Genomic DNA, 12,970 nt, shown 5'->3' with positions numbered 1-12,970 from the left:
GCATTAAGATGGTCAGATCCATCTCTCTGAATCTTTGAATGGAATGAATTATCAAAATTTAGCCATTGCTTTAGTTAGCATTTTTAGCTCAGTGCCCTTCTTTAAAAGTTATCTTAAATTTTCCATTTCTTCCCAGGCTTTGAAATGATCTGAAAGAATATATTTTAGGTTCTCAGAAGATAGTTATACACACACACACACACACACACACACACACAATGCCAAAAAATGTATACACATTTTAAGAAAGGAAAAAATGTTAATTGTAATACTCAATATATATCAATAACAAAAGATAAATACAAGTCACATTTGACTTCTGCAATTACAAAAGGTGCTCAAAGTGGTTACTATAGGCGTCCAGGCTCGTCTGAATATGGGAAACTACTGCTTGAGCAACGTTGACCAAAGTGTCCATGTGTATATATTTTTGGGCACCCCGGGGGTGTGTGGGGGTGTGAGTGTGTCCTGAATAATATTTATAAGTGCCAGCAGGGAAATCAGTTTCCTTCAACATATAACAAACGTAAGCTGTAAATTTGTTTACAATGTTTTTAAAAACAAATTCCTAATCATATTTATTTATCAATAGGTTAGCCTGAAATTATAAGCAGCCAATTGTATTGTTTGCAGTAGTATTTTGAACTTAAAAATTTGGCTTAAATGTTGTTGACCAAGAGTCAAATAATATCCATCTTAAATAAAGTCCATTAACCTTTTATGACAATAATTACTAGGTTTAATTTCCACATAGAAAATATTCATTCATAGTCAAATTTTTGTAATGAAAATAGTAAAATAATAATTGAGCAATTACTGAGTGCCAGGCACTGTGTTAAGTACTATACATGCATTCTCTAATTTTCATGGCAGTTCTATGAGATTAAATTTAAAAAAAAAATAGCTTACCCAGAGTCACCTGGTACTTCAGTAAAGCCAGAGTCTGACTTCAGAGTCCATGACCTCAACTATTATAATTGCCCATTTAGTCTAAATATTTTCAGCCCCTTCTTGCTGTTGAGAGAAGAGAGAAATTTCCCAACAATGTGTCACATTTACAAATTAGAAATTGTTAAAGATTTGTATTTTGAAGGCTCTACTTTTCCACTAAGTGAAAAATATTTTACTTCCTTTTTTTTTTTTTTTTTTTAATAGTTTTAAAGTTGCGATGGGCAAAGTATGGGCTTTGGAATCAGGCTGATCTGGATTTAAATCCTAGTTCTGCTATTTATTATCTCCATGATCTCAAATTTATCTTAAACCCAGTTTTCCCCATTTGTAAGGACATAAAATATGATAAGCTTAGACTGATATGTTCTGAGTCTGCAATAATTGTAGTTGTTAAATACCTTTAAATGAAACCGCTTGTACTTCTGTACTATTTTAAATTGTGTTATTTCCTTTATGATATTCAGTGGTGCATCCACACTAATCTTAATCACTTACCAACTCCTTTAACAATATTAAAGCAGTAAGATTCTTTGGGTAGTCTGTATCCCTTAATATAAGGTTCATTTTTGTAGGAATATCAGCATAAGAGTAAATAAATTCTTTAATTTCCCCAAAACTAAACTTAACCAGTATGTTGTGTTCTCCACATTTCAACAATTATAAGTGATCATTTTCTTCAAAAATATTCCTAATTTCTCTCCCTTCTTTTCTAATCTTCATCTGTTCTGCTTCAAAGTCTATTAATTTACACTCTTACCTGTTTAGTGGCTTTATTATCCAGCTATACTTACTGTGTTCCTCCTCTGTGCCAGGATCTTTGCATGTGTAGTCATTCATCCCTCACAGCTTCGCAGAATAACTAGTATTGTGTCCATTTCACAAATAAGAAAACTGTCTCATTCAGTTTACCCCAGATCCAATAGCTAGTAACTTGGTGACAGACTAGGCATTTAACATAAGTCTGTCTAACCCATGCCCATGCTCTTCCTAACACATCACATTGCCTCCGAGTTCAGTATTAATTGGAATTGCTTTTAAAGTCATAATATTCTTAAAGGCTATATTTACCCAATAACTTTAGCAGTTTTATACTGGTCATACCTGTCAGTAAACAGTACAAAGGCACAATAAATAATAATCCAGTGAGTTCCCTTTTATAATCTGTATAGATCCCCAAACTCATATTCATCATGTTATTTTTAATAATAGTTCATTGTAATAAATGCACAATATATGAATCAATTTATTATCCCACCAAGACAAAGACAGTCTGTGTGAGTACTGTATGAATGTTAGTAACAGATACAATATGCCTAAACATAGGACTCCATAGATACTTTTTAAACTTTATACTTGAAGTTATATTAATGGTAGAAATCAATATTCTTTACAACTCAGGTGATATAAATCAGTACTTGGGCAGAATAGGATGTGAAATGAACTGTATAACTGTATTCTTTACATCTAAAATTGAAAGTTTGGGTATCCTTATATATTACACAATAAATGTCGTGAGGAGTTACACATAGCTGTATACCACACACACTGAGAAGGCGGATGTGACTCTGAGTTGATGAAAGGGGTGGGGGTGGGGCTTTCACCCCGAAGGCAGTAAGGGAGACATGGAGGAATTCCTGCTTTTTAGGAAAATAGTCTTGGAATTTGGCATACTCAAAGGCAGTGCCCTCCAGTAAAACTTTATGTAATGGTGGAAATGTTCTGTACCTGTACTATCCAGTAAGTTGCTTGCTGACACTTGAAATGTGGCTAGTGCACCAAAAAGCCAAATTTTTGTTTTATTTAAGTTTAATGTGGCTCTGACTGTCAGCTCTAGAGAGTTTCTGACTGAGTGAGTAGGATAACGTGACAGCAGTACAGTGAACACTTTGAAAGGTAGATGTTTATAGGATCTCTCATAGACTTTTTTTCCTTTTCTTTTTTCCTATTTGAACTTGTTAGTTGGTAAGTATAACATTTGAATTTACAAAGCATTGTCCATTGTGAAACATCTCCACCTAACACATTGCATGACCAATTGTATTTCATGTTAAAAACCTGATTACTTTCTTCTGTGCTCCTCGGTTAACACCTGTAAAATTCTGCACTGTGTCTCTCATATCTGTTATGTATCTTCTCTTTTGTTTTCTCACTTCTGCCCGCTACTCCATTTCTTCATTTACAACAAAGAAAGAAATGCAGTGATAGTTCTCTTCCTCCCAAAACCTCCGCTAGAAAACATTGGCCATCTCAAGGTAAACAACCATGGGAAGGCCTCTCACGATTGGCCGGGAATAATGTGCATTACCAGAAAAAAACGCATGAGCTACTGCTCTTCACTTTCCTTCTGCCATCCATCTGCAGTGCTTTCCTAAAAAGGGCCGTGGATTCATACTCTCCTCTAGGTTTTCCAGTATGGGTCCAGTGTCAGCCAATTCAGATCTTCAGGAAGAGTAAAGGTGAACAAAAATATATTTCCTTCTCCTTGTATTTTGAAGGTCAATTTCATTTCAATTAGAAAAGAATGTTGGAGAAGTTACTTTGAAAAAGAGGGCAACTGACCTGGATTATGAGTAATAAAATATTTTTTCCTTGACAACATATGTTTGTTCTTAAGTATAATTAGAACATTTGGCCTTAAAAACATTTTGAAATGTTCTACCAAGATACATTCTTAATAATGAAATGGATACATCTCAATAGACTCTGTATCCCTTATTGAACGGTCTTGTGTTTCCTTATATAAATATTCATAACTTCAGTTGGGCACAAATGTTTTATTATGTGGACGTGCTAGTATAATTATTTCCAAGCTTGAAGTGCCAGTGAGGTGCTACATTGGCTAACGAACATTCCTAAAGTTTCCCTACAGAGTAAGGAAATGTGTAAATTTAAGCCTGCTACCTATGTGATGTCTGTCTGTCTGTCACACATATAAAGAAAATTTTCATGTACATCAGACCTAGAAAATCTGGATTAAAGTGCCTTAAAATATACAGAATTTTAAAAATTTTTGTTATTCTGTTACATCTGCAGACTTTCCCCTTTTTTGAAGGGCTTTTTAATGTAATTTCTTATTTATTCATTCAGAAAATACTTGAGAGCCTACAGTTTGTAAAGTTCTGTAGAGTTACTGTATATTAGAGAATTATAATTCGTGGAAGTAAAGTACAGAGGTGAAGAACTACTTTATAAATGACACAGAATTTTCTAATTAGAACTTGTTTTGCTTCTTCTAATTCTACTGGTTATATACTTGCTAAGACTGGACAATGTAACTGCCAAAGTTTAAGTTCAGGAAAACGAAAGCATTGCCTATCTCTTCTAAATTGAGACATTTTGAGGGGTCAGTTTGTCTTTTTTGACTGACTTTCACATGAAAATTCTTGTCCTCTTCCCTTCCCCAGGAATTTATCTTGCTCCTTCGTAAAAGCGTATTTAAATACCTAGCATGTATAATGGTCTCATAGTGCTGAATTCCTTTTTGGAATCAATTCGTCCTTTTATTTTCAAGTTTGAGCAGTGAAGGCCCTTTTCTTGGTTATACCCTGTACCTTAGAGATAGGGATCAGTCAGTCCTTCCAACCTGCTTCTTAAGCCCTTCCCTGCATGTGAATGATGCTTTGGATCCTTGTCCTTTCTGACCCAAAGATTTTGCTTCCCATTGCTTTTTCTGGGGAGCTCTCTGGTTGATTCTGGCTCTGGAAATAATGATTGGCTCTTTCTTGCTAATACGATGACATGGCCACCAGGTCACTGGGTTTTCAATAAAATATTAGTAGACAGTTATAACTAGCAAGTTTTGGGCTTGCTCTTTCCTCTCAAAAGACCTCATTAAGAGTTGGGATCCATAAGTACCAAAAGATTGTTTCTTATGGGAGGAGAGGCGGGATGACCTGTGCTAATGCTCTTGCTTTTTCCCACAGGCTGCTACCCAGAGATTCTACCCAGTGAAATTCCCACAGCAACGCAGGTAGATGGGGCTGACCTGGCCTCTCCAATGTCTCCCCGAACTAGCAAAAGCCGGATGTCCATGAAGCTGCGGCGGTCCTCTGGCTCAGCCAATAAATCCTAAGGAGAGGAGCAGCCAGGCAGTGATCAGCGCGGCCACCTTGCATGCCCGTGGTGTTAACCCTCTCAGGCCCTCGCGTTTGCCATCACATGCACGGTCCTTCCTGAACATTGATTTTTAAAAACACTGGATTTAAATAATTTGTACCTTAGTATTTTTGATTTGGGTTGTTTATTCAGTTGCGCTTCCTCCCCTCCCCCCCACCCACACTCCAAACTGCCCATATTTGGGGCAGTGGGGGGAATGGAGTTTTATTCCTACACCCTTTACCTTTCTAGATAATTATGTCTAAGTAGTTTTAATTTCATGATCAATCTTGAGCCAAAATATAATTGGACAGATAGTCTCATTATTTTATTTATCGTACCCCACTGCAACTTTATGGGCTCAGTAAATATATAATTTTTTTTACAAATGTAAATTTTCAATTTAAGCATTTGTAAAGTTACAGCAGAAGTTGCAAATCTGTTAAAATACACAGGATGTGTATGGATTATTTATGTTATGAAAATAAAACTTAAAATAAATGGCCTTTTAGCATCTCAAATTCTAACTGAAATAATTTTAACATTAACTTCTTCCCAAAGCAACGCCTCATTTCTTGTCTGTGCAGATGATGCCATGACTTATCTAATAACCAGAAAAATCACTGTGCTGCACTTTGATTTATGTTTAGCCTCCAAATATTTTCCTAATATTTTGCTTTTTAAATGGTATCACTGTTACATGCCTTTTTTTTTTTTTTTTTTTTTTTTAGATTGTGACCCGTTATTATTGATTGCTAGATCCTGGTGTATCTGTTCTTTAATAAGTACCAAAAGGGTGGACTTGGGAGGGAGGAAGAAAAAAACTTTTCTGATTCAAATGTGTTGCTTAAATTAAGTGTATTTTAAAGGAAAAGGGAACACGACCCCAAGAGTCTAAATTAAATCTAACACCGTTAATACTGAATTTGCAGGTGCAGGTTGGTGTACATTCCACCCTCCAGAATTATTTTCCTATAGTAGATAAGCTGCTCACATTTTGCTCATATTTTGTTTTGAACAGGAATCTCCTAAGGAAATGTAGCATGACATCGGTACTAACTGCATGTGTAAATACATCATATTGGCAAAGTATAAAATATAAATTATGTATCATCATTCATGTAGTATCTACAAATTTGTAATAGTGAAAAAATATATATGGTATTTAATAATACAATAAAAATATTATCACTTATGTCCATGAGTGTTTTGTCTTTTATATTTGTCTTTTATGTATTTTCAGACTTAATAAGCAGGGTTGTATGATTAATGGAGAGCTATAAAGCATAAACCTAGATTATCTTAATTAATCATGAAAAATGAATTTGAATTCTCAGGATACATCCCCAAATTATTTCTCAGAGATCCTACCAAATTCATTAAAAATGCAGGAAATTTTACACCTTCATAAGGGCCAGCCAGAAACTTCACCCAATGCACTTGGCTAAAGCATCAATTTATCTCAGCCTCATGCTTCTTTGATTTCTTAAATTTTACTTTGTTTTAGGATATATATTCAGGAACAAAACTTTTTACAGGCAGTTTCTAAAACCTTTGCACTTAAGTTTTTATTTTCTTAAAAACAACTTCCGATGAAACTATGTAGAAAATAAACTAAAATTCCTATGAAAGCTTATGTAGAAGATAAATGGCCCTGGGAACAAGATTAAACAAGATAGACAGTTTCCCACAACCAAGGTGAAGAATTACAAAGAGAAAAAAAAGTAACTGCTTACGCATTTCTATAGTGCTTTCATTTTTTTAATGAACAGCTAATGAATGGGTGATATGTAACAAAACAAAGTGAAAACACTAACTTGAGATATGAACACAGCATGACTTTTTCATCTTTGGATAACACTATTCACTAGCTTTTCAAAAAAAAAGTATTTTAAATATATTTTCTGTTGACATTTTTGGATGGCACAGTGTCTTTAAAGAATAGTGCATTATTTTTGCCTTTTGGAGCTCAGTCTGTGCAGCCATACTTCAAAGGAAATTTTCCCATTGCATTTGCACACCATTACATTCATTTTCAAAATATAATTTCTCCTGTCTGTATTCTGACTAAATGGGTCACTAAGATTCTAAAGTAGGATATTGGCTTTGGGGAGATAAGAAATGTGGTTTTGAAAATTAGGCTGTGTTCAATGGGATTCTTAAGACAAACACAACAAAGCACCATCTATGTACATTTATTTGGTGGTAAGCATCTTACAAATACGGGCTATCTGTCAAGCAATACTCAGCCAATGTCCTAAACTCTGGCTATTAAGGACATGGGTACAGAATGTACACTGAATATAGTTTACAAAAAGAAATACTGAAACAGGTTGCTGAAAAATCTGAATAGTGAATGAATTGCCATTCAATTCCATAGTGGATTACAGGTATTAACCTCTTCCTTAAACTGAACATAGTTTCATATATAACACACAATATGGGATTTACAACAGAAGCATTAAACAATTTGGATGAAACCCTACTAAAACAGTCAAATTGCAGGAGTGAGTTCTATATTTCCAAAAAGCTATTTTTGGAAAAGTACCTCTTCCTGACTACTACACACAAAATAGCTAAAGGTGAGAATCTTTGGGGGAGGGGGTCTCAACTCCTTCCTGTAATGTAGCACCCCCCTACCTCCATACACTAACTTAATGGACTTACTGAGAAAAGGAAAGTTTACAGGGAGATCCCCACATCTCCCCAAAGCGCAAACATCCTCTTACATTCCCTGCCTACAGACATAGGTCTTAACTGCCCCACCCACCCACCTCCCCAAGTTTGGCACCAATCACATAACTTAATTCACAGAATATACAATGCAAGATATCTGACCCCATTGAGACAGAAACTACATAGGTGCCTGCGATGGCATGAAAAAAAACTGACTACCACTTTGGGTAGCTGGAATCCTTTGTAGACATTGAGACGCACGCATTCACTGCGACTTTCCATAGGAATTACAAGTCATATAGGATTCACTGGGGTCTGCAGAGTTCGGGGACGGTGGGGATACTATTTTCTTGGGGAAAGTGAGAAGGATTTAAAGCTGACGGTCCTTGGACCACGAATGTTTATACCATATACATACCTGTTCTAGAGAGGGGTTTTACATTTCGCTGTCCGCTCCTCTGGCGGAACATTGACTACTGGGACTTTTAGAAGAGAAAATATAGAAGGAAATAGGGTAAACTTGCAAGTTGAAGAAAAGACCCACAAATTTCCAAGATCTGTTTCCTCCAAGGCCAACCCCTCAATCTTGCGGGTCTCCCGGCCCTCAACAGCCCGGCCGCAATGGCATCTGCAGCAGCAGTACCTGCCGACTTTCTGAGGGGTGGCACTTATTGATGTGCCGGGTCAGCCCCGGGGAGCTAAAAAAAGTGGACGGGCAGTGCTTGCACGAGAAAATTTGCTGAGCACTCCCGTCCGATGCCCCGCCTGGGCTCGGCACTTCGGGGGTCGCCCCGGCTAAAGCCGGCAGGAGCAGCTCCTCGCGGACAGCATGCCACAGCCGGTGCTTGTCCCTGATATCGGCGGACGGGAAGTGCGCCCCGCACAGCGGGCAAGCGAAGGCCAGTGGGGCGCCGCGTTCGGAGCCAAAGCCCGGGGCAAGCGCGCGGGCCGAGCCCGCTTCGTGAGTGCCCAAGTGCTTGCGCAGATAGGCTTGGCGACGGAACTTTTTGTGGCAATAAGGGCACACAAAGATCTCAGGTCCCCCGACACCACTGGCACTGCCCAGCCCAGGCACCCGGTGCCCCAAAACCCCCTCCGGGTAGGGGACCCGAGGCAGGGGTGCCTCGAGGTGGGACAACACCTGGAGGCCCTGGGATGGGGCGCTGTCTGGGTGCTGCTCCGCCGCGGAGCTGTCCCTGGCCTGCGGGTGCTGATCCTCAGTTCGCTCTGCCCGACTATTCTCCTTCCCCTCTGCCAGGAAAGATGCAACCGCCCCGGAATCCGGGGAGGACGAAGGCGGTTTCCCGTCAGTTGAGGAGACTGTGGCGATATTTGCAGCTGCGGGACGCGGCTTGTGCCAGCGGCGATGGGAGGCGAGGTTCGCTGGGCAGCTGAAGACCTTGTCGCACTCGGGGCAGCGGTACTCAACGCGTACGATGCGGGAGCAGCGATGCTGAGCCAGCGCGAAGGGGTCCGCATACTGCTCCTTGCACAGCTGGCAAATGAACTCCCCCAGGGGCGTGCGGCTGCCCCCCAGACCTCGGGAAGGGGCTCCGGGCTCCTCCTCCTTGATCTTCAGGCCCAGGACAGGGGACGTGGTCACTTCATCGGCGAAGCTCAACTTCCTCATGGCCTTTGGCTTCTTGACTCCCACAGCCACCGGTCCAGACACGCAGCCCGGAGGTGCTTTGGCGCGGCGTTCGCCGGCAACAGGCCGCTTCAGGCCATGCAGGGTGGCAGAAAGGGGCGCGGGGTCCGGATGGAGCGCGGGCTCTGGGAACGGTGCCCGGAGTGGCAGCATGAACTGCTCCCCCGAGGTCGGTGCGGCTGCTGGTGCCACTGAGCAGGAAAAAGCGGCCACGGCGGCAGCGCCCCCGGGGAAGGACTCAGCGGAGACGGGAGAACTGAGGCAGCGCTCCAGGAACGCCCGGCGCAGCTCCGCACCCACTGGCTTCGCCGGGCTGGGGCTGGGCCCGGGACCCTCTCTGCCATCCACCTTCCACTCTGCGCCTTCCCGCCCGTCCGCCCCGGGGCTCACCCCAGGCGCCTGACAAGGCGACCCCAACAGTTCGCGGGCTGCCTCCTCCTCCAGCCCCTTTCCGGGCTCTTCTGGGGTAGGGAGTGCTGCATGCTCCGCACCGGGCTGAGGGGCACTGGAAGTCTCCTTGGGGAAGGGCGGCACCCCCTGGTGATCCAGCAAGGGGAAGACCCGCTCGACTAGACGCACTCGGTAGGAGCCGCCTGTCCGTTTAGTTCGCTTCACCAGGAAGCCTCTTGGCATGGTGAAGTCGGGAGCGCTAGGGGGCAAGGAGTAATGGGGTCGTGATGGGGGGCTGAGAGCTGGCAGGCACTGCAGCTACCCGAGCTTCGCAACCGCGGTCATGCGTCCGCCGGCTTTATAGCTGAGACGCAGGCCAGGGGACCGCTGGGTGGCCTTTTGGCTGGAAGAGCCAATCAGGAGTGGGAGCGGGCTCCGGGGGCGGGGTTTTCACCTTGCTGGGCTCACGAGGGTCCACAGGGCGGACGGCGGCTCACTCCCATATCCCCCGGCAGCAGCCAACACAGCCCCAGCAGCTGGCTTAAGGGCTGCATGCCGTGCCTCCCCCTGCTGTACACCCTACGAAGACGCAAAAAAGGTAAGGGCCGGAGAGTGCGGAAGCTCAGCACTCCCCACCTCAGCAGCTTCCAGGAACCCTACGAGAGCCAGGCTGAGAGGCGACCTAAGGGTGCCCTCTTTGCGGGCTGTGACCTTGGTGCCCCATGCGTGGAAGCCTGACGGAAAAGCCCTCGCCCTGCGGGAGCAGAGCCAAGAGGAAGGGGCGCGGGTGCCTGGGAGGCGACCCGGTGGGTGTCGGCCAGAGAAAGGGTTAATGTCCTCTGCCCGTATTGAGATGATGAGACGCTGTGACAGAGCAGCAGGGCTGCTAAATCCACCGCCCAGTGACTATACTTGAGGGTGGGAGCACGTCTGCCATCCAGTATCGATCGAGACTGTGAGAGTCTGTGATACTATGAGGATTCATCTGGGAAGAAGGGCTCTCAGTGCGGGAGATCGTGCGTGCTGGCAAGCCTCGGGAGCTCAGGACCCAGGCAGGTTTCTGGGCCCTGGTCCTCAGGGCTTATAAATGTCCCCTCCCGGATGGGAACAGGAGAGGGGAGGGGAACGTAGAATCTAATTTTCGACTGTCCTCAGATAAAGTGGTTTCTCTATTCACACCTTCCACTTGTAGGACCCAGCGACATGACTTAGTGCTTACCTGACCTGTTTAGCATGGAGTGGATAGAGTGAGAAATATTGGCGGAATCAAGATTACGTCTGCTTCCCCTTATATAAGTGAGACTTTGCAAACGGTGTGCTACACCAGCACTCTGTAATGCGCCCAACACTCTTTTAAGCACTAGAAGAGATTTGAAAGTTTGTAATACTAGCTGAAGTATGAAATAATTAGAAAATATATGACTGGTGTATAATAAAGTACCAAGCACAGTGTGAGAATAAGAATTATGTGTTCAAGTCTCCTTACAACACCGAATTGGAGAAACAGGCTGAGCGATGTGTTTTTAAAGTAGACTACGCCGCAGATCTAGTCATCAGTAACATATATTGTCTTCCTTTTAGTGAATGCAATGTTTTTACAGGGAGAGCATTATCTTAAAGCAGACTTGGAAGTAATAATGGATTTGTTAATCATTGACCATATTTGAGGCATTCTACTTAAGTGATCTCTGATCTTTTCATACGTGCACACACAAAACAGGAGATATTATTAATCTCCTTTTTTGATGAGGGGTTTGAGCCTTAGAGAAGTTGATAACTGGCAAAAGTCGCCCAGAGCCCAGATTCAAATCAAGTTCTGGCTAATTCCAAAGCTTACTCTTTCCACTACATCAGTGGCTTCAAACTGTTTTGTTTTGTTTTCTGATCGCATCCCACAATAGGAAATATATTTTACAGTACACACACATAACTGAAACGAAAGATTCACAAAATAATACCCTTAACTAGGTGCAATGCATTCTTGTTTTTCTATTCAATTCTATTATATTTTTCTTTTTAAATGCTGACCATAGCAAACAAATTGATTTTGTTACTTACTAATAGATTAGGACCCACAGTTTGAAAAACACTATCATTATGGTGTTTTCCATTAAACAGCATGAAATCATACAGAATTAAGTAAATAAATCTGACACTTTATAACCAAAGTTAATATTCCTAATCACTACTTAAACCAGCACTTGCACTCCTACATATATACACAAAAGACTTGAAAACAGGCTCTGAACACACATATCCCAATGTCCATTGTAACATTATTCACAATAGCCCAAAGATGGAAGCAACCATTATTTTCCTTCAATAGATAAAAGTAGTAACAAAATGTGGTATATACAAATGACAGAATATCATTCAGCCATAAAAAAAAGAATGCAATGCTGATACATACAACATGGATGAATCTTGAAAACAGTATGCTAAGGGAAAGGAGCCAGACACAAAAGGACAAATATTGTAAGATTTCAATTATATATGAACGATCTAGAATACATAAATTCATAGAGATACCAAGTAGAATATTGGATATCAGGACTTGGGGCAATAGAATCTTATAGTTACGGAATTTCTTTTTGGAGTGATGAAAAAATTTTGTTCATCGATAGTGGTGATGGATGGACAACATTGTGAATGCAATTGATGCCACTGAACTGCAGACTTAAATTGTAAAAATTGACATTTTTAAAATATTTTTTTACTACAGTAAAAAAAACATTTCACACCCACATAGAAGAGTGGAAGGCAAAAATCATTGCATGTCAGAATGTGAAAAAGAGTATAAAGGACCAGGTCATGTAATTTGGATATTATTACATAGACAGACACAGAGAGCCATTTAAAGTTTTAAGGTGAGGGAGTAACATTTGGTTTTGAAATTGCATGAGGGAAAATATCTTTAGCTAAACTTTCTGCCAGAGAGAGAAAGGGAAATGCAGATATATGAGCCTGTTCCTCTCAGTCCTTCCTCCTTTTAACCAACTGAGAATGTGGATTAGAAAAAAATAATAATGGAAACTTAAAAAGTCAAAAGAGCAGTTATAATATGGGAATACTTAATGAAGTAATTGGCATAAAACTGATACGCAATAAGTATTTTTTGAATGAATGTTGCTAGTTATTAGATGGATAGCAAATGTGTCCAGCCATCTATCCAGCCATCCTTCTAGCCATCTTGTCTCCCATCTGCACATC

At 41.4% G+C, this 12,970-nt stretch overlaps 2 protein-coding genes across 15 annotated transcripts in view; one reads left to right on the top strand and one right to left on the bottom strand.

Annotated features, from left to right (window-relative positions):
* The window catches only part of RALGAPA1 (Ral GTPase activating protein catalytic subunit alpha 1), a 212,429-nt gene extending 206,188 nt beyond the window's left edge, over positions 1-6,241 (top strand). For 5 of the 14 annotated variants that reach the window (XM_074328151.1, XM_019750420.2, XM_074328145.1 and 2 more), the window contains 3 exons: positions 3,139-3,203; positions 3,354-3,407; positions 4,875-6,241. In XM_074328151.1, coding sequence (XP_074184252.1) covers positions 3,139-3,203; positions 3,354-3,407; positions 4,875-4,925 — 170 coding nt within the window. In that variant the 3' untranslated portion in view covers positions 4,926-6,241. Of the gene's footprint in view, positions 1-2,910; positions 2,914-3,138; positions 3,204-3,312; positions 3,408-4,874 lie in introns of all 14 variants that reach the window. The other 9 variants (XM_074328147.1, XM_019750424.2, XM_019750440.2 and 6 more) reach the window with 5 other exon arrangements.
* A 728-nt stretch (positions 6,242-6,969) lies between these two features.
* INSM2 (INSM transcriptional repressor 2) lies at positions 6,970-11,544 on the bottom strand. The gene has a single exon (XM_019750413.2). The coding sequence runs from the start codon at positions 10,001-10,003 to the stop codon at positions 8,327-8,329; it is 1,677 nt and encodes a 558-aa protein (XP_019605972.2). The 5' UTR covers positions 10,004-11,544; the 3' UTR covers positions 6,970-8,326.
* Positions 11,545-12,970: the final 1,426 nt, after the last annotated feature.

The sequence above is a fragment of the Rhinolophus sinicus genome, linkage group LG03, assembly GCF_036562045.2.
Source record: "Rhinolophus sinicus isolate RSC01 linkage group LG03, ASM3656204v1, whole genome shotgun sequence".
Classification (NCBI taxonomy): Eukaryota; Metazoa; Chordata; class Mammalia; order Chiroptera; family Rhinolophidae; genus Rhinolophus; species Rhinolophus sinicus.
Note: the sequence above shows the minus strand (reverse complement) of the source record. Positions and strands in the feature narration are given on the sequence as shown.